General features: G+C 38.1%; 1 protein-coding gene across 4 annotated transcripts in view; it reads right to left on the bottom strand.

Annotated features, from left to right (window-relative positions):
• Nucleotides 1-20712, bottom strand: part of dab2ipb (DAB2 interacting protein b) — a 112570-nt gene that overhangs the window by 73734 nt on the left and 18124 nt on the right. For 2 of the 4 annotated variants that reach the window (XM_060862822.1, XM_060862825.1), the window contains exons 1-2: nucleotides 12323-12640; nucleotides 1455-1564 (exon numbers count right to left, since the gene is read on the bottom strand). In XM_060862822.1, coding sequence (XP_060718805.1) covers nucleotides 1455-1564; nucleotides 12323-12443 — 231 coding nt within the window. In that variant the 5' untranslated portion in view covers nucleotides 12444-12640. Of the gene's footprint in view, nucleotides 1-1454; nucleotides 1565-12322; nucleotides 12642-20712 lie in introns of those variants that run through there. The other 2 variants (XM_060862821.1, XM_060862823.1) reach the window with 2 other exon arrangements.

Raw genomic sequence — 20712 nt, 5'->3', positions numbered from 1 at the left:
GTAATCAAACAAAATTAATAATAATATAATTAATAACCAATCAACATCCTCTGACCAATCAGATTCGAGCATTCAAGAGCGTCATAATGAACCAGCGACTCTAAAAGCATCATATCGGTGCTTCAGCTTCTGATAAAGTTTCCGACTCGGACATCTGTTCACTTTAATCTTACCATGTTTATACATTTCTGTGGGAAATAAAACCCTATGTAGTTAAACTGTTTAAATAGCAGGATGTTGTAGATTCAAAGAAGGAATCACGTGTTATCAGTTACGCAGCTGTATCTATAAAGTAGAAACAAACTGTTTATTAGAGCTCAAGCTTCCATCTTGAAAAGAAATAAACGACTGAAGAAAATTTAACGTTTGCGGGGAAAGTGTTTATGAGGACAGAGACGAGACTTAATTAAATCAGCAACACCGCAACTTACGAGTCAAGCTTGAAAGAGGAAATTGTTTTTCTGCAACAACAACAACAAAAAATCTTTGAAGGTTAATTGTTAAATACACACATGCACGCAACCCAGTCTCACGGCAGATCGTGACATAGTCACGAAAATTTAATCTATTGATTCGTGTTCGTGGACACGAATTTCCCTTTTTTTCATGTCACTCACCACGACTTTCAATCTAATGTATTTCAATAGGAAGCATCTTTCGTGTCTGCACCACGTTTTTCTTTCTGCCACTCGGATGCATTGTTTTTGCTCATTTGTTATTCATTTTTAAACTTTAAGCACAACATTACTCAACATTTAACCAGGAGATTTTATCCTTGTTTTTATTGCTTTATATTCTGTAGGGTACTAACCATTGTGCTATGGTTTCTTTTCTGAGAAAAGCTGTTATTCCGTCTATTTGGTGTGTCAAATCGGACGGTAAACTAAATACTGCAGTACCTATGAGCCTTATCTATTTTTACTATGTTAAGGACGTCAGCTAAAACTACCTGATGACCCACCGCCGATTCTCTTATAATGATCTCCTCATCTTTCTTTCAACACATAAACACGTAAGTGTGCTTGATAACTCAACAATACGATGTCATGACCATCCGTTTTATTTGATTCTCCTGATTTCTGCAAGCCTCAAATTCGAACATTTAGAATGTGCGGCCTGCAGAAATCACCCAAATGCAAAGCAGACACCCGCATTACCCTTGAGCCTCAGCATCCGTTGCTATGGAGACGGAGCCAGTCCGCTTTGCGATTGGGTGATTTCTGCAGGCTTTAAGGGTTTTGCAATTTCTAAATGTTCAAATTTGATCATTATCTTCAAGTAAGATTACCTGGGAAGTGGTTTGAGCGCAATAAAGGAAAATCCGTGGCCTGCATCAATAGATGAAATTTTCGTGACTATGTCACGAAATGCCGTGAGACTGGGTTGGTGCACATGTACGCATGCGCAGATACGTAATAACCAGCATCAGAAAAGACATCTTTGTAACAACTTACTGTAACTCGAAAGGGCGTGGCAGCAGCTGTGGGTTCCATCGTGGACGGGGTTTTATCAGGGGCGGAGCCTGGCATGCTCCGCCTCCTTCCTGCTCTATCAGGAGGAGAATCTGCAAAATGGAGAGATCCAGAGTGAACCTTAGTGTGTGATAAACACCTACAAATAGCTGCATGATAACAATCTTAAAAGTTTTAAATGCAAGAGAACATCAAATCAACAAATACAGACGATTCAGACCATAACGTCACGTAAACAAACCCACTTCTTTCTTCCAGAGGCAGATCTGAGCTTGTTGTCTTTTGTTCATGTGGAATGTGATTCTTAAAGCACGGCATTTGATACACTGTCCTGAACTAACACAACCTTCATAATGTTCCACAATATCATATTGTGGGTGGTTGACGTCAAACAAAGCTACATGGGGGTTATTAGCATTAGTCGTAAAAACTAGTCATACAATCATACAATCAGGTTTGATGCTTGCTGTGTGAGAGGAAACTTATTCTGTGCATGTGGCACAAAGAATAAGAGAAATGTGACAGTGTGACAGGGTGGAGAGAGAGAGAGGGAGGGGGGGAAGGAGAGCGAGAGGGAGAGAGAGGGAGAGAGGGAGAGAGAGAGAGAGAGAGAGAGAGATGAAGAGAATAAGAATAAATAGAGAGAGATTGTGGAGTGAGACTGAGGGAGAGAGACCCATGAAGAGAGAGTGTGTGTGTGTGCGTGTGTGTGTGTGAAAGAGAGAGAGAGAGTTCATTAACATCTGAGTCTAGGGAGTAGTGATAAGTGCAATTGACCTTAAATCACTGTAAACAGAGGCACATCAGATGAAAGACATTTAACTGTTGCTTGTGTGTGTGTGTGTGTGTGTGTGTGTGTGTGTGTGTGTGTGTGTGTGTGTGTGTGAGTGTGTGTGTGTTTGGTGTGTGTGTGTCACTATGACAATAGAGGTAAATGCGTTTTTCAAGACAGGTTTATAAGGACGTCAGTTCGTCAACAAGTTCTCAAGTGCAACAACAGCGTGTGTGTAGATTAGACTTCATTACTAAACCTCCACATTAATTTAGGAACGTTAATTACATTTATGAAGCTGCCAACATCCTAATTACTTTTTTATCCTGTAGATGAAATTCTCAGCTAAATTGCCAACCTCATCCAAATGAATGATTATTACTTTGCATTATGACTCTGAAACTACACCCTATTCACTAAGCAGTGTACTATTTTGAGACTTTGTGGTTGTGGTGAGTTCCACCTCCCAGCACATGATGTTGTTCCCAGTTCTTGTTATTTGTTTTGCCTTTACTCTCATCTCCATCTAACTGGTTTCTTCTCCTAATGTGTGCACCTGTTTAATGTTTATCCCCGAATTAGTGTTTGCGTGTCGTTCTGAAATTTTACCGTACATCAGTCCGAGCCCTGTTCTCTGCTCTCGGTTCTGATCCAATTGTACTGTATGTTATCACTGTAGAATATTTCGTGTCTATGTTCCTACACAATGACGTGTCACGATTGTTGGATTATTAATTAAGTACACACTTAATGTTCAAAAACACGCCCTTAGCCATCACAGGGAATAGGGAGGATGGAAGTTACAAAGAAAAGCTTTGTCATGATGGCAGAAGAGTCAAATGCGGCCTTTTGTAAGTAGGGTGTGTTCCAAACTTAATGTCCTTGCAAATGTATGAGGGCAAACAAAACTGTGCTCAGATCCTGCTAGAGCCACTTCCATCCTATTTACCAAATGACACAAACAAAACTCATAGTTTCACCTATTCAACATTGAGGTTAGCATAATTTAGCCACAGGGATTGTGGAATTTAAGGTGTGTGTGTGTGTGTGTGTGCGTGTGTGCAATATTTGTTATACTATCTCCAGTTTGAGCTGAAATATGATGAGCAGTAAACAAACTGTTAACGACTCATGTTTACCTCTTATATCCTTAACACACACATGCACACACACACACACACACACACACACACACACACACACACACACGCACATACACACAAAAAAAACAAGATGGTCTTTGCCCTGATGTCTTAAACACATGTTTCACTTAGAGCTCCATTGTCACTTTTGACATTTTGATTGACAGCAAAGATCCGGTCAGTCAGAAAGTCCGATTTCGGAGCCGTGCTGTTCCCATGGCAACTAGATCTTGGGGGAATTCAGAGCATTCTGGTTTGAGGAAACAATTGCATCTCTCTCTCCCACTCTCTCTCTAAAGCTTTACTGAATCCTCAAGACCTACACAATGCCAGTAACACTTCAGGATACTGACTTCTGACTACAGATTTGTGACTTGTCAAAACTTTGGTGTAAGCAATCAATACATAATGTCTGCATACTGTACCAGTCGCCAAGGTCCATATCAGTGTCTTACATGTAGGATTGTAAGAGACAACAAAAGCAGTCGTGGTGAACTAGCATTTCAACACAAATGAATTGATTTACAGCAAACGCTAACGCATAAAAGAATCAGTGGCGGATAAAACTAAGTGTCTCTCTGTGAATGCATGAATCTGTTAATCATGTATATAAATAAATAATCCTCTTCTTGATGTAGCCTACTTCCTAGAACTTTGATCTTAAAAGGCATCCTGAGCTTCACATTTTTCTGCAGTATGACTGACTAAAGTTCAAATATCCCTAATTGATTTTGTAAAACAAAAACTGTTTAAATAGCAAGTCTGAGCAGAAACGCATGTCACCGGATGACGCTGTAAAAGCTAGACACTCCAGAGACTGTAAACATACAGCTAACATTCTCAGCTAATGATCATGATCAAAAATGTCCAATGATCAAAAATGATTCCTATCTAACTTAGGTGTTAGAAAAGAAATGGTAAGAAACTAAAGCTGATTAACTGGATTGCTTCCGCTTGTTGATGTGATCGAAACAGAAAACGTCACCTACTGTAGATAGCTAGTTTGTAGAGTGCGGCGTGTTAACTATTCAATCACTCGTGGCCTGAAATGTACCCAGAAACAGTATACAGGCAGACAGAATCCAAAAATATTGTTCACACCACTCATACCAGTCATTCCAGTCAATGGACACTGATCCCTACTTAACGTCACACTTCACTAATCATATTCTATTAATTAGATTAGCTTGTGTTTATTGACAGGAAGGGTGTCCTGTGAGACAAAAGTGTTCATTTCAGAGGTTCAGAGAGAATAGAAAAACTGATCTGTGACTCATACACACACACACACACACACACACACAGGAGTGTACATCTGGAGCATTTAAAATCTGGACCTGTAGTTAAAGTCATCCAGCTTTTCTAATATTGCTTCCACATTCTCCGTCTGCAACAAAAGTAGACCATGCATTCTGCCCCCCCCCCCCTCTCTCTCTCTCAATTTGAACAAGCTTTATTGGCATCACCATATACATATACAGTATTGCCAAAATATTATGGTAAGAAAAGAACAACGTATTAACAAACGTATTACTGATAACTTATTACTGAGTTTCCATAATAACATCTCTCTCAGCCTATTGAGAACAATGTTCAGTTCCCAACCCTCCTCATAGCACAAACACACACACACACACACACACACAGAGTCAGAGAGCACACTTCCTGGACTATGAGCAGGAATGCTGTACAGTTTCCCGGCTTTCCTGTTTAGGATGTTCCTTGGCTTGGACAATACAGAAGCCAGTTCACTCTGTAATCCAGACTATTGTTTTGTGAAGCAAGGAATTGTACAGAAGTGTAAAACTGTGTACGTTTGAACTGGACATGAAACGTGTAGGTGAAAGTCTTTCTCATGAAGTGTCACGCACTTGTGTTACTTTATCAACTAAGGGAGAATTTCTGTGGTTTATACATGAAAATACATGTTACAGTACGTCTCCTTTAACTAATATTATTTACTGCATTAGCTAAATTGAACAAAACATTTAAAAAAACATTATAGAAGGCTGAATTCTCAAATCTGATTGGTCAGATGTTCTGTCTGTTTATTTCTTTGTTCATGAAACACTTCTTAACTAAAAAAAAGAAGTCAAAATAAAATTAAGCTTTTTAAAGTATTCGCTTACACCATGTTCCTAAATGCTGAACTTTGATGTTCTGACTTCTGAATTTTACCAGTTAATAACCACAAACATTCATTAAAGTGTTAGTTACTTGGTTGGTTTATTAACAGTGACCTTAAAGGTTTGTCTGTGTTTACCGATAATGCTGTTAATGTGTTAAAGTGTTGACGTGTGCTTTTATATTAAGAGTCATGATTGAGTCATGGTTGATTCTCACTGAAGCTTTTGTCCAGATTCATGTTCAGGTCTTTGTCTGAGGTAACAGGATGTCAGTGCGAGTTCACCTCAATCAAAGCAAAAACAAATCCGGTAAATGTGACTGACCGTGCTATCGGAAAGGAAACTGTTGACTTCGTAAGACATAAAAAAGCTACGTTTTCCTTGTGAGAGTAATAATAATAATAATAATAATAATAATAATAATAATAATAATAATATTTAATTGTGTCATACACTGATTAGCCATAACATTAATGAATTGAATTGAATTGAAAACTTGAATTGAATTAATACGATTGTGTAGGACCTCCTTGTTCCTCCAAAATGCCCATTTTTCCTGCAGTCAACACATCAACTTCAGTGATTGATATCCCAGAAATGAGCGAGTCTGAGGTAAATAATCAGAGTTATTCACTTCACCTGTCAGTGGTTTTAATGTTAGGGCTAATTGGTGTATGTAAAAACTCGTAGCTAAAACAACACATTGAGAAATATTTACAGATTGTATGTTGAAATGTTTAATGTGAGTATACATCATCTTAGCACTGCGAGGGGCGTATACCTTTTTGGCTCAGTTAATAGTATCTTTGGAAAAAGATCATATGCGAGATACCTGAATAAATAAAAAAAATTCTAATTTGAATTTGTAAAATTTCTTTCAAATTCTTTCACAAATTTTCAAACTGAAAATACAGCTAGATAAATGAATTTATTTAAAATGTAACATTTCTAAAAAAATTCAGATTTTTATCGTTCTATTGCATATAGAGAAATAATAGAAATAATTACAAAAATCAACTCTAAAAATGATACAAATATATATGTATATACATATAAAAAAATTGGATATTGTATTTGTTTTTTATATTAAAAAAAAATAAATTAATTAAAATCAATTTCAAAATCCCCAAAATTCTATTAGAAAAAATTAAGAATAAATCCATAAACTCTAGAGACTTTTAGACTTTTTTCCAGCAATTTTTGTTATTTATCGAAGTTGTTTCTTGTTACACAGACTGTACAAGATCCCTGATTTGTTTTGATGTGTTGAGAGAAAGCTTTTACTGTTCAAACGGTTAGAAGCTGATATTCTTTACCTTTTATACAGAAAAGAGAATCTGAGCCAAAATTTGGTTTTCAAGTCTGAAGTGATAGAAAAATATTCCTGTTTATTAGTTATTCGAGTTATTAGAGCAGTGAAGAGAAGTTTGAAGACAAAACTCTCACTCTCACAACAATCTCACTGTAGCGTGTAGGCAGTGAGAAATAAAGACAAACTTTTACCAGAACTCTGGGGTTCCACAGACATTTTCAATCAGTAGAAACAAATGTATTATTTTATTGCCTGATATAAAAGTCTGATAGAAAAATGAGTCAGGATTCTTTTGGCTTTCGGTGTGAGACAATTGTTTTTAACTCTATTAAACCTATTTTTGAGCCTCCTGCTAGAGAACGATATTCTCAAATTAAAATGAGTATATCTCAAAAACTACAAGGTGTATGTGAATAATTCTGGTACTTAGAATATATATTATATATAGAATATATACCATTATATTGGTGGTTAATATCCAAGTGCTCATCCTTATGGAATCTGCAGAATCTGGTTGTGTTTGTACATTGTATTGGCCGATTGTGTCAATTTTGTTCGTCTGTTCGTTTAGCCACTCTGTGCTGGGATTGTGTTTTGTTTAGGTTTAAATGGTTTTTATAGTCGTATAGCGGAGCTTCTTCCCGTACTTCTGCTATGCTGCATGTGTAGATACACTCAGGCTTTTTATGCCTAAGAAAAGGATTTATAATTTCTGTCATTCTTTCATTTGTGTACCAAAAAAACCTTTTTATGAATGTATTGCGCTATTGTTGTGACATTAAAGCACAAATACTTATGAAACGCTACAAATTCTAAAAGTTCTGAGTGTCTATTTTTATATGAGCTTCATATTAAGCACCAATATGGACAGAGACATGACAAAGACATTCAAGGCTGAAAACAGACACAACAAAACAGGCACAAATTCCAATTTTTGCTTAAGAAATAAAAAAATCTTCAATGCAGATCATTCCAAAAAGAAGAACAATTAACACCTAACTACAAAAGATATTCAGATGTTATCATGTTAAGCCTTTAAGACAATTTATCCCTAACGTGGAGGTAAAGTGGATTAAACTGCATTACAGTCAATTCTTTATAGCTTTTTCTTTCTTGTTTTTTTTTGTTTTGTTTTTTTTTTACATTTTTTGAAAGGAGTCTCCAGTGTCAGTGTTTTGTAGCAGTCTGCTTTTTCTTTTCAGTAAGATAAGAGCATTTAAGGTGATAGTAATAATAACAAGAAGTAGCAGATTTTATGTGCAGTTTTTTTATTTATTTATTTGGATTCAAACTTTTCTCTCCAATGGTTTAGCATCTTTGTTATCTGTTTGCCATTCTCTTTATTTTCCCCCATCTGTTTTCCTCATTTCCTCATTCTTTCCTCTCCTCTTTCTCCTCTTTCGTTCTCCTGCTTTGACTTTCTCACATGTCCCAGAATTCCTCGCTGCCTTAATGTAAAATGACACCATGTTTACTGCCGCGCAGCTTGTCAAACACCCCTGAACTTTTCTCCCTATCTGAATCAAACACACTCGGAGAAGCTTCTCATGTGACCCGCAATCATGTCACAGGACTTTGAGCTGCCGGCTGTCACGGTTTCCAGAGTTTTTATGGCTAAAGTTTAACATATCGCCAGCTCACACCAGACACTTCCCATATCCAGTGCTGCGAAGCTTCCTCTTTTCCCGACACTGACTATGATGCTGTATTTACAGGACTTATCATTTAACAAGCAATGAAGAAAAACATCAGCAAGTGTTATAAGAATCAATGTCTTTTAGAGAAATTTTGATTGTTGCTTATGATAAATTAGTTCACATGAGTCCCAGCAAACTGAGAATGAAGCCGAGGCTGCAGCTGTCATTTTCTGTTAACTGTGTGTGTGTGTGTGTGTGTGTGTGTGTGTGTGTGTATGTGTGTGGGTGGGTGTGTGTGTGAGTGTTTTTTTCGTTTTTTTTACGTAGAAAAAAAAATCACAAACTTGCTAACACAGACCACGAAATGGCTTGGCTTGGATGAGGACATACTATAGAAAGGCTCAACAGTCTGAAACGAAAGTGTAGCAAGTTAAATTATCATCTCTTACATTCAGACTCACCTGATTACTAATCACACAATCCAGTTCTCAAATCTAATTGGTTGCAAGATGTTGTTAATTTGCTATAGCAGCAGCTCAGACAAGGATTCTGGTGCAAGATGTTTGTTCTAGTTCTGAAAGACCTTATTAAGATTATAATAAGCTTACACGTTGATGAAGCTAGCATGAAGCTACCATGAACTGATGTGGTGTTTATATTCTGGTTAAAATAATAAAAAATCTAGCTACATACATGTCATCATGAAATCGAAGAATCCACCGTTTCTACTGTATAGAGCTCATCTATCATGATCACGTCCAACTCTGTAGGAAGTGATAAGAGTCTCACTGGACCGTGTTCTCCTTTTGTCGACACGAACCGTCAGCTACGATAACGAAGTCGGAAATCCAAAATTATTTCCGTAATGGAGTAAAATATTTACATAATGCTTAGTGGACAAGAGGATAATAAAGAGCAACTGTGATAATGATACACACATAGATATAAATCAGACACACACATGCTTTATAGTTTATCCGTCATTACAAAGGGCCCGCTGGAAGAGCATTCTGAAGCGTTTCTTGTTCTCTTGTTCATCCTATCAGATGCTTCAATGGCACTGGGCCAAAGCTAACATCAGTTTTCTTCTCATTGTGTCCTTCTGAATAGTTTGTTATCTTTCTCTTCTTGGCTAGTGACAGGATGGAAAATAATATGAATGATCAATAGAAGAAGAACAGAAACCTTTATTTTGTCACATATACATGTACAGTACATATACATACAAGCCTTAACTGCTTGAGTCACCACTGTAAAGAGTGTAGAAGAAGTAAAGCACAAGATTGTTGAGATTAAACCTTCTTTAACTTTTAAAACTAAATGTAAATTTTTTTAGTTAGGTCTAGACAGTTAGCTCATGCCCCCATTTCCAACCATGTTCACAAAGCTCTGCCCCCAATATCTTAGCTAGCATGCAGAATGAAGAGAAAATGACTGAGGCCCAGATCACTGAGGCAAACAATCGACTATTACAAGTTTGAAATGCCACCCAGAGAACCATCCACTGCATCATTGTTGATGCTGAACCACACCAAAACTGAACCTTAAGTGTGATCTCAGTAACCAAAAAAAACATTTTAATAAAAGTGGTTTGATTTTTCTCAAATAAATGCTCAAACTACTGGGAAAACAAAACAAGAAAAATATGTGTGTTGTGGGGACCAGACAAGTGTCCTCACAAAGTCAAAACTCTTTGAGACTCTCTCATTTTCCCCAACAAGATATATAACACCACCTCTGCCTCAACACACACACACACACACACACACATTCAGAATAAAACATGGTAAATATGCCATTGCATGTTCGTATTGTGGGGACCAGCCAAATGTCCCCACAAAGTCAAAACTCTATAAGACACAAGCCTGCACACACTCAGAGACAAACACAGAAGCACACACATACTGTACATACACACACAATCTCTCTCTCTCTCTCTCTCTCTCTCTCTCTCTCTTTCACACACACACACACACACACACACAACCACACACACAATTACTCACTCACTCTCTCACACTCACTCTCTCACTCTCAACTCTCTCATGCTCTCTCTCTCTCTAAAACATAAATTTGCCAGGCCGTGATTTATGCTTTTAACTTGTTGAAAGAAGTAAACCTCTTCAGCACAAAAAAACCCAAAAAACTTTATTATCTTTTTATCAAACTGATACCATGTACTACACATTCACAACTGATCTGTTCCAGATTTTTAGAAACTGTTCCAAATCCCCACATATTTAGGCGATCCTTTTATTGAATAAAACACTATTATACAGTAATCCAGTTCAATATTCCAATATTAAGTTCACGAGGCAAATACAGTGTGTACATGTAGAGCTTTTAATACTAATTACACTCTGTTTAAAAGTAAGTGTCCGAGGTACATTATATATCCGTAACATGTCTATCAACCCGGAATAATCTAAATAGTTGACGTCCTACATAATGACATACATCTTAAGGCTTACATGTGTATTAAATGCCATTTAAACGTCTTTCCCTGGGTAAACGTTTAACAGAAAGCACACAGGTCATGTTGTCCGAGTTTCCAGGAGACGATCAAGCCTTAACCACAGCGTCGTCTGATAACAGACTTCTTTTATATTTTATATATTACTGCTTGTTCTGATAGGTTACCGTTTCTATAGCAGCAACTCAACCACTGGGGTTTGTTTGATGGATTTGAAACTCGAAACTCAAAGTTTTGTTGACGTTGTGAAATTTCCTGAGAGAAACGATGTTAATTTAAAATACAATGGAAGGAGTCTCCAGTGTCAGGACTTTGTTTGTAACTTTGTGATTTGTCTGTTGTATGACGAACTGTGTTTTTGTTTGTGGGGTGTTTTTTCAAGAAAAAGGAAAGGCTGCTACAAAAAATAAAGCAATACAGTTTATAGTTTACAGCAACAGGAAAAAACTTATTTTTTCCAGATATTACGCAGCATTTAAAAGTAATTAGAAACATATGAAAAACTAGCACATGTGGGATAAGAGGAATAAAACACTTCAGGACAGGACACCACATCACACCACCATGTCCTGACATGTTTTATTCCTTACCTAATGTACAGTAATCACATTATATTATTATTATTTATTTAATTTAAGTATGTCTTGAATGACTGGTTGGAGAGAGAGAGAGAGAGAGAGAGAGAGAGAGAGAGAGAGAGAGAGAGAGAGACTTTAAACCTTAAAGTCACTATCACAAGCTTGTGGTGTGTGTGTGTGTGTGTGTGTGTGTTTGCTCCTGTGTTATTCCAGCCTGCTGATGAATTTTGTTCAAATGTTGACCTGAAACCAACCAAATCCAAATTAAATACCACACACCCTCAAAGTCACACATCACTCGAAGCAATAAAGTGACTTCACAGCCAGCACAGATGTTATAAATGCCACACTAATGTCACAAAACAAGCTACTGCCCGACTTTTAGGGACTACAAAGGTTTTGCGCAGACCAATTGGAGTAACCTGAGAAAACTGGTTGTAACAAAAAAAACTTGTGTTGGAATGTTGTAGGAATGTTGCACAAATGATATGGAAATGTTGTGGAAATGTTGCACTGTTTCCTGTCCCTTTGTTGATGTTTATTGTAACACACTGGTTTCCATACAAAGTTGTAATAACAACCTGTTACAACTCTATCTGCTGATAACTTTTTACAAGTCTTATCAACATTCATAAGTCTGTTGGTTAAACTAAGGTGTTTGCAGTATACATGACTAACCCTAAGCTCTAGAACCCTTCTTCTGCTCTAGTTACTTCTAGTAGGATCAAATAATCATGAGTTAGAAATGTTAGTAACGTAATGTCATATATGTTACCATAGAACATACGAAAGCATCAGAAGAATCTTTACCCTTATTTGCAGGTCTGGTCCTGCTCCTGGAGCGACTGCGTTGCCTCTGGAGTCGGGTTCGACCCAGCAGCCTGTAGTAGTAGCTGGGTCTCCCAGAACCTTTCCTAGTTATTCCTGACATTTCCCCCTCAAACACACACACACACTCAAATACACTCAAAACACATTAACTCCTTAAGTCCAAAGACAAGCACACTCTAAAGCCTGAAACCCTGTGTCTAAAAGCTAACAGTAATCAGATCCATGGAAATGAAGACATCCAACTGGAGGAGTTAAAAGTTGTTCAGGTCTGTCCAAGTCCACACTCTCCCTCCACATTGTTTGTAATCTGTGTGAGCCCGGGAGGTGGGGATATACCATGGAGTACACAGATAGAACAAGACAAAGTTTTTGGGCTGCTACTAAAAGCTGGAGTGGATTTCCAGATGGAGGAGGAGGAGGAGGAGGAGTAGGACGACCAAGAAGTTCCCAGCAGAAGAAATGAACCAAGCAGGATTCAACTTTATCTAAATTCAAAACATGGATGAGAAATTGAAGCTAGAAGAAGCCTTTACTTTTGGAATGGAAGGCATTCCTTGTGATATCCCAGGGGTCAGATCAAAGGTCAGATATGATACAGCACCATCAGAGCATAGTAGGTTAAGGGCCTTGCTAAAGGGCCCAACAGAGGCAGTTATGCCCAAGGACCTTTACCCTTTAGCCTCCACTTCTCAGAAGAGCAGCATAATGCATCTTTAGTCTTCTGGAGCTCTTTTTACTGGCATGAAGGACATCGTCTTTCCAAAAGATAATCCCTTATTCAGTGTTTTGATGTCACTGATGATGATGATGATGAAGGTCCAAAATTCCCCATGAGTGTTCATTAGAGATCTGATGACTATGAAAGTCACAACTATCTACAATTTATTAAGCCATTCTTTATGTCCTGTCAAAAGTGGGTGTGGTCAGAGATCGGGGGCGGAGTCATTCAGAAAGGTTTAAATCAGTGCCATCAATATTTAGCAGATAATGTTTGAATGTCCATAAAAAGTGTAGTTTAATTTTAAGCCAAATTTGGATGGTTTCTCTCGATCGTATACTTTTAGCAGTGCTAGTTTTATACTGTGTTTAAGTCAATTCATGAATTCAGTGAATAAGAATTAATATTGTGACATTATTGTCTTTTCTTTTTTGTTGTATTGGTAACTTATATTTTATTACTTGTTTGTTTTTGGTTCAATTCTTTTTACAATAATCAGTAACAACAATAATCAGTTTCTTATTGCTCCCTCAATCTCACTGCAACACTCCTGCTCCAGTGTGGACAGATTCCAGCCCAGTGTTTGTGTGCATGTGTGTGTGTGTGTGTGTGTGTGTGTGTGTGTGTGTGTGTGTGTGTGTACATGCTCATAAGGGCCCCTGACAAGCTTCTCCAGCCCTAGCTGTCCTTAGCCAATCAGGAGCTAGCTGTGGGTGTGGGTCAAGCAGCTGGAGGACTGCTGAACAGATGGACACAAAGACGCATAAATGTGAGCATGCACACCATCACACACACACACAAACACACAAACACACACTTCAAATGCAGTACACTGATTTACAGAACTTGAAAAGCAGAAATAGCTACAAGAGGACAAATAATCAGACATTAGACAGATGATAAATAATGTCAACAGGACAAAAGGACAAAGCTTGAATGTCTCTAGTGTTGTGGACACAAAAGGACACACACCTCCACACCTGTTGCATACGGAGCGTACGAAGAGCTTTCTAAGAGGTTAAGTGGAAACCATGATATGTGTAATGCACACACACATGCACACACACACACACACGCACACACACACACACACACACACACACACACACACACACACACACACACACACAGGGCATAAACCAATCAATTTAATAATTCTACCTGATTATTTCGTTTCTGTGGTTAGTTGTGTGACTCTTTGTATGATACCCCTTATCTTTCCCTGAGGACCCACTCACACACACACATACACACACAGTCGTACTGTTCTTGAGGTCCACTCTCTTTCGGGGTCACGTTCAGGGGGTGTGCTCGTTTCCTGTTCTCAAGACTTTCCCTGCACTCAGACACTGTGGGGACTGACCTCATCTTAACAGCTTTTCTGTGTGTGTGTGTGTGTGTGTGTGTGTGTGTGTGTGTGTGTGTGTGTGTAATAATATATCCTAGAAGTGTTTTTACTAAAGAACTGTTTGTCCTGACTATTCTTACTCCAGCTGATACGTAGCACACAGAGAAAGACAGCAGGCTATGGAAACACACCACACAGGAAGTATCGTGTTTTTGCAGCAGAGATCAGGGGGAAAACCCCTCGGATTTTGCCCCTTGTGGGATTTTTGGCAAGCTCCATATAAAGCAATGGTGCTAAAAATAATAATACTGCATACACTGCCGTATTTGTTGTAATTTAAGAAACGTAACTATACTTAATGTTTCAAGACAATGCAGAAATATCTGGTATTAACCGTTTAAAAAAACGCTCTAGTTAAAAGGGTTTGAATTGCTAGCTTGCTAGTTACGTATGCATTCTACTTGCAGTAGATGTCATGGTTGTATCAAGTGAACATGTCATTTTATATCGAATATGTATCAAGTGAGTGTATCGATCGATTATTCAGACAGGCACAAATGTTTGTGTCGCCTCAAATGTTATGCAGCGAAGCTAGCTAGCTGGATCTGAAGGCCTCACACCAAGGATACGATGCTACCTTATAAGAGCTTGTCACACTACGGTTTATCATTGTTCTAAACCCTGCTCTGAATCAGAGCAAGCACGGCTTCTCCGTCTGTGTTAGAACGTGATTAAAACGATGCGATGCTTAGCAACAAACACGTAATCGAAGCGAAGCAGAACATGTGCCTGGAATCACATGATTTTTCCTGTATAGTCACAGAAACCCTGTGTGTCATGAAAGCAGTAGTTGCAGCTTTTGAAAGAAAGAAAAAAGTCAAACGCAGACATTTTATTTTTACAGTTGGGACACGCTGGATGTCGGTCAGAAATAATAATAGGAGTATTTCAGGAACCAAGTGAAAAATTAGCGGAAGAACGATTGGTGAACCAAAAGAGATACAAGAGAACAACAGAACTGTGAGACAAGCCGTTATTTAAAACAGTCACGAGCTGGAGTTATCCAATCAGGTTTGTTGACACTTTAAATAAGGAGAACATTAATCCAGGTTTATGGTTTGGCACATTGACGAAATGAGCGAGTGAGGACAGTTTACAATGACACAGTGAACTATTTCAGGTGTGTAAAGAGTCTAAACTCACAACCATGTGATTATTTTACAACCAATTTTACTTTTAAGCTTGTTTTAAAGCAAAAGTTGAATAAATTTGGGAAAAATAAAAAACAGTTGTCTTGAGATTGAGATGAGTTTTCTAAAAAGAGATCATTGTTAAATGTTAGAGCGAGCATAACAATGAACTCTCTCTCTCTCTCTCTCTCTCTCTCTCTCTCTATGTGTGTGTGTCTCTCTCCCTCTCTCTCTCTCTCGTTCACTCTCTTTCTATGTCTCTCTCTTTCTCTCTCTTTCTCTGTGCCACTCAATGTCTAGCTGTCTCTCTGTCTCTGTCTCTCTCTCTTTCTATGTGTGTGTGTCTCTCTCTCGTTCACTCTCTTTCTATGTCTCTCTCTTTCTCTCTCTTTCTCTGTGCCACTCAATGTCTAGCTGTCTCTCTGTCTCTGTCTCTCTCTCTTTCTATGTGTGTGTGTGTCTCTCTCTCTCCGTGCCACTCAATGTCTCTCTCTCTCTCTCTCTCTCTCTCTCTCTCTCTCTCTCTCTCTCTCTCTCTCCCTCTCTCTCTCTCTCTCCCTCTGTGCCACTCAATGTCTAGCTGTCTCTCTGTCTCTGTCTCTCTCTCTTTCTCTCTCTTTCTATGTGTGTTTGTCTCTCTCTCTCTGTGCCACTCAATGTGTATCTCTCTCTCTCTCTCTCTCTCTCTCTCTCTCTCTCTCTCTCTCTCTCTCTCTCTCTCTCTCTCTCTCTGTGCGTCTCCTCTCTCAATTACGCCAATCTTAACTTTTTCACGGCTTTCTGCAAGCTCAGTCATGTGTCGTAAAGATCCGCTTTGGGCGAAAGACGTCTCACTTTCGCGACTTCATCTCGCTAATGTAGGAATACACAAGCTTTCATTTCTCAAACACATGAAATCTACATTTAAATTGAGTCCATATGACTTTTTGATGTGTTACTTGAACAACACAACAACACTTTAACTCGCTTAAAAGGAAAATGCTCTAGCCTTCTGGCTTTGATGCTGTTTGATCACTTGAGATGAGATGAGATGAGATGAGACGAGACGAGACGTTAGACAAGTTATGCTAATTTAAATGTCAAATGTCATTAAACCTTATTGTTGGAGGAGGAAAGAAGCACAATATGCTGGAGATATTATTCAAATGTATTGAAACACAAAGCAACATTAAAAGTAGTTTTTTACTTTTATGCAAGAGTGATAACACACACACACTTGCACGCACATGCAAATATGGCGTGGCGTGTTTATGTCACAGGTTACTGACTCGGCAATAAACACACAGATGATAGATTCTTATCTTGCTTTAGACATTAAACAACTATTTGTTCGTATTATGTGTTTGTTTAACAGCTACATCGCAAATGCCGTCACACCCCGAATATCTGAGTCCCGAGTCAAAGAAAAACTATGTAACATCATTAAAATGCAAAGGGGGTGGGGCTTAACCCTTAATGTTAAGATTGGGCTGTAGAATTTTCAAATCTGATTGGTTAAAAGCTCTGACAGCAGTTCCTCTGTTTGATACGTATCCGTTTCTATAGTAACAGCTCGTTCACCGTCACCCAGACGAGGATGAACTTTTTTCTCATCATCATCACCTCTAGCTTGCTCATTATGGAAAAATATAAATGGAAAATTGACACTATGTTTATTCAGAAAAAAATTTTGCGACATCGTTAACAGCGCAATAAAAATTGCTGCATCAAATCAACAAGATACTATATAATATTACTAATTAATAATTACTAACTATTAATCATTATTAAGCATATTTAAGCATTTTATTATGCAGTACAGCTATGTACACAAACATCGGTGGATGGAGGGCGTTGGATTTTATTAAGAATTTACACTGATCCACTTTCTGTAAATTCTGGTGTACTGGTACAGGGGGATAGGGATGTGTTAGCTTAGTGGTTAATGTCTTGGACCAATGACTGGAGTTTAAATCCCAGCTCCACCAAGTGTCCTCTGTTGGGCCCCAAAGCCTTTAATGCTGACTTGTATAAAAAAATTTGATAAAATATACAGTAAATAACTCTGTATATAGGTACTTGATCTTGGTGACTCAAACCCAAGGTTCTGCTCTGCTCCTTTACCCAAAGGATTGACACACGTTTCATTCATATTCTTTCTTAACTGCTTAACTAACAACTTAGTATAAACATGTACTTAAGGTGGTTGTTATTATTCACACCTGAATTCATAGGACTTCATTAGGCTTTTCATTAATTCATGATTACTTCATATCTTAACTCATTAAGGTATAGTTATAGGTGAACTAACATAGTGCAGGATTATTACAGCGTTACTACACTGAGGGTAGTGGTGATTCAAGTGGTTAAGGCTCTGGGTTGTTGATCAGAGAATCATTTTTCCAGCCCCAGCACTGCCAAACTGCCACTGTTGGGCCCTTGACCAAGGCCCGTAACCCTCACTGCTCCAGGGGGTGCTGTATCATTGCTGACCCTGTGCTCTGAAGACAACGTTTGGTTGTATTAGTGACAGAAGAATTTCACAGTTCTGTAATTTATATGTGACAAAATAAAGGCTTCTCTTCTTCTTCTTCTTCTTCTTCTTCTTCTTCTTCTTCTTCTTCTTCTTCTTCTTCGATAACACAGGACAATGTAAAGGAGTTTGTTCAGACCTATTAACACTTTCACAACTTTTCAGCTAAACTTGTGTTATATCTGCTGAGGTCCTGCAAACACTGCTTTCAAACTACTGCAGGTGAAAATTGCACAACATTTAGGATTTACTCAGCTTTCAAAATAACAAAGTGGACCGCAACTGCCCACGCTTAGACAACAAGCCCTCAGGGCTTTGCCACAACTTTCTGAAAGAACAATGACAGAATTGTCAAGAAAGTTGCGCAACAAATGATTAAGACTTGTGTTTATTACCGCTAAGATTATTAAAAAAAAGGACAGATAACGAGACATAATATCAGGGTCATATCGCCCACTCTGTGTGTGTGTGTGTGTGAGAGTGTGTGTGTGTGAGTGTGTGTGTGTGTGTATATATACAGTATATGTGTGTGTGTAAGTGAAAGAGAGTAGACAAACTTTACAGACCTTTTTCCACTTTTGATCTTTAGCCTCTTTGTTCTCTGGGTCCAGTGCTTATTCTCCTGCTGCCTTTGTTCATAAGTTCATACTGCGCACCAGTACTCCAAAGCTCTTTATATTCCCACCTAATAACCCAGCAAAATGTCTTAATTGTGTTTCACTCAGAAGCCTTTTCACATCCAATCACCGCTGTGATCTAAATGATCTAATTTTCGGAATAATGAGAGTCAAAAAAGAAAGAAAAATCGGCAGAAAAAGAATCAATACTCACACCTACCATCATTTATCTTTTTATTCATGATTAGGCTTATCTGCACACGTGCTTGAACAGAAGAAAAGGATGAATAATTCTAAGAGATTTGATAAAAGAGTTCTGAATTACGTCTATTCCAGCACGTACGGGATGTTAGAGTCGTTTTCGATTCGTTTTCTCTAACTGTCATCATTTTTCTAATCGCTGTGGTGTTTAAGCAGTGAAGCAGTTCAGGATGTGGTGCTAATGAAACATAATCATCTATTTGATTATTTTCCAATAATAGCACGGCACTTAATCTGCACACTTGTTCCTTATGTTTTACTAGTTACTGAACCAATTTATACCGGTTATCTTGTGTGTGTTGTTTGTGTGTGAGTTCTTCTTGTTGCACTTTAGTTTGTTACTTGGTGTTCTCTGTTATATAGAGTATGAGTTTGAGATTGAGACTGAATTTCAGCTTTGGTCATCTAAACAGATTTATATTTCCTCCATCCACTACAGCTAGTAGTACAGTAAGAATGGTACACGGTACGTAAATCCCTGAAACATCGACAACTGTGAGAAATCTACACAAATACGCTACATACAGCACAGAGGCGCACTCAATACAAATCACAGTACCAGCCGCAGAAGCATTTCCAGACGTGGGTAAAAAAGAAGCTTAAAGAGTGACTGACGAAAGGAATGTGAGAAATAGAGGAGAAAATAAAATGACATGAAAGAGCGAGTGGTGAAGAGTTCAAAGAGAGAAATGAGGGTGGAAAGGTTGAACGAGTGGGAGAAGGAGAGGGAAAAAAACTTCAAGCATCATCCGTTCGGTCTTGCTCTCTCCGTGTAATGAAAAACAGCACTTTAAACTCGAGAGATCACACACAAACACGCGCGCGCGCGCACACACACACACACACACACACAGAAAGAGAAGTCTTTACACAGTCTTTATTCACACATACACAACTTATTTAATTAACAAGGATGAAGGTTTAGTTAAGATTTCAGTCTTCTAGCAAGATTAATAGAGTGTGTCACTGTGTATGTAGAAATCCAGAGGTTACAAACATAAAAAAAGAAATAAAATCTACATGCTTACATCAGGCTAAAACCAGTAAAAAGCCATTATGTGTGCCTGTGTGTGTGTCTGTTTGTCTGTTTGTGTGTGTGTGTGTGTGTGTGTGTCTGTGTATGTGTCTGTCTGTTTGTGTTTGTGTGCGTGTGTGTATTTGCATTTTTTTATGCTCTCACATCTAGGCTCAAGGTTAAAGCTCATCTTTGTTATAGAAGTTATTATTTGGCTGGATTTATATTTAACAAACTAAGGCAGCTGAGAGGCAAAAGCAAATTGCCATTCACAGTGGTGAGAAGTTCATGAGTGCTACGAGGTTAATGATGTTAACAAGCGAGGAAAGTAACGATCGGGAGGAAAGCTAATAAACTCTGCAAACTGTGAGTATAAATACACAGCGAGTACTCATATACTGTACAGCGCTCACTGTTTTGCTCTGGAACAGGATTTCTACATTAGATTCATATCTGAGTCTGTGTTTGAGAAAAAATCCTAACTAACGGCTAAACCTTTTACCACGAGACACCAAATTATGTACTGAGGAAGACTGTTATGTAAGTTATCATGTTATTCCAGCTCTTTTTACTAGTAATTGTGTTATTCCAGCTGTTATTGGTAGTTATTAAGTTATTCCAGCTGTTATTAATAGTAACTAGTTATTCCAGCTGTTTAACTAGTAATTGCACTATTCCAGCTCTTATTACTGGTTATTAAGTTATTCT

The sequence above is a fragment of the Tachysurus vachellii genome, chromosome 26, assembly GCF_030014155.1.
Source record: "Tachysurus vachellii isolate PV-2020 chromosome 26, HZAU_Pvac_v1, whole genome shotgun sequence".
NCBI lineage: Eukaryota > Metazoa > Chordata > Actinopteri > Siluriformes > Bagridae > Tachysurus > Tachysurus vachellii.
Note: the sequence above shows the minus strand (reverse complement) of the source record. Positions and strands in the feature narration are given on the sequence as shown.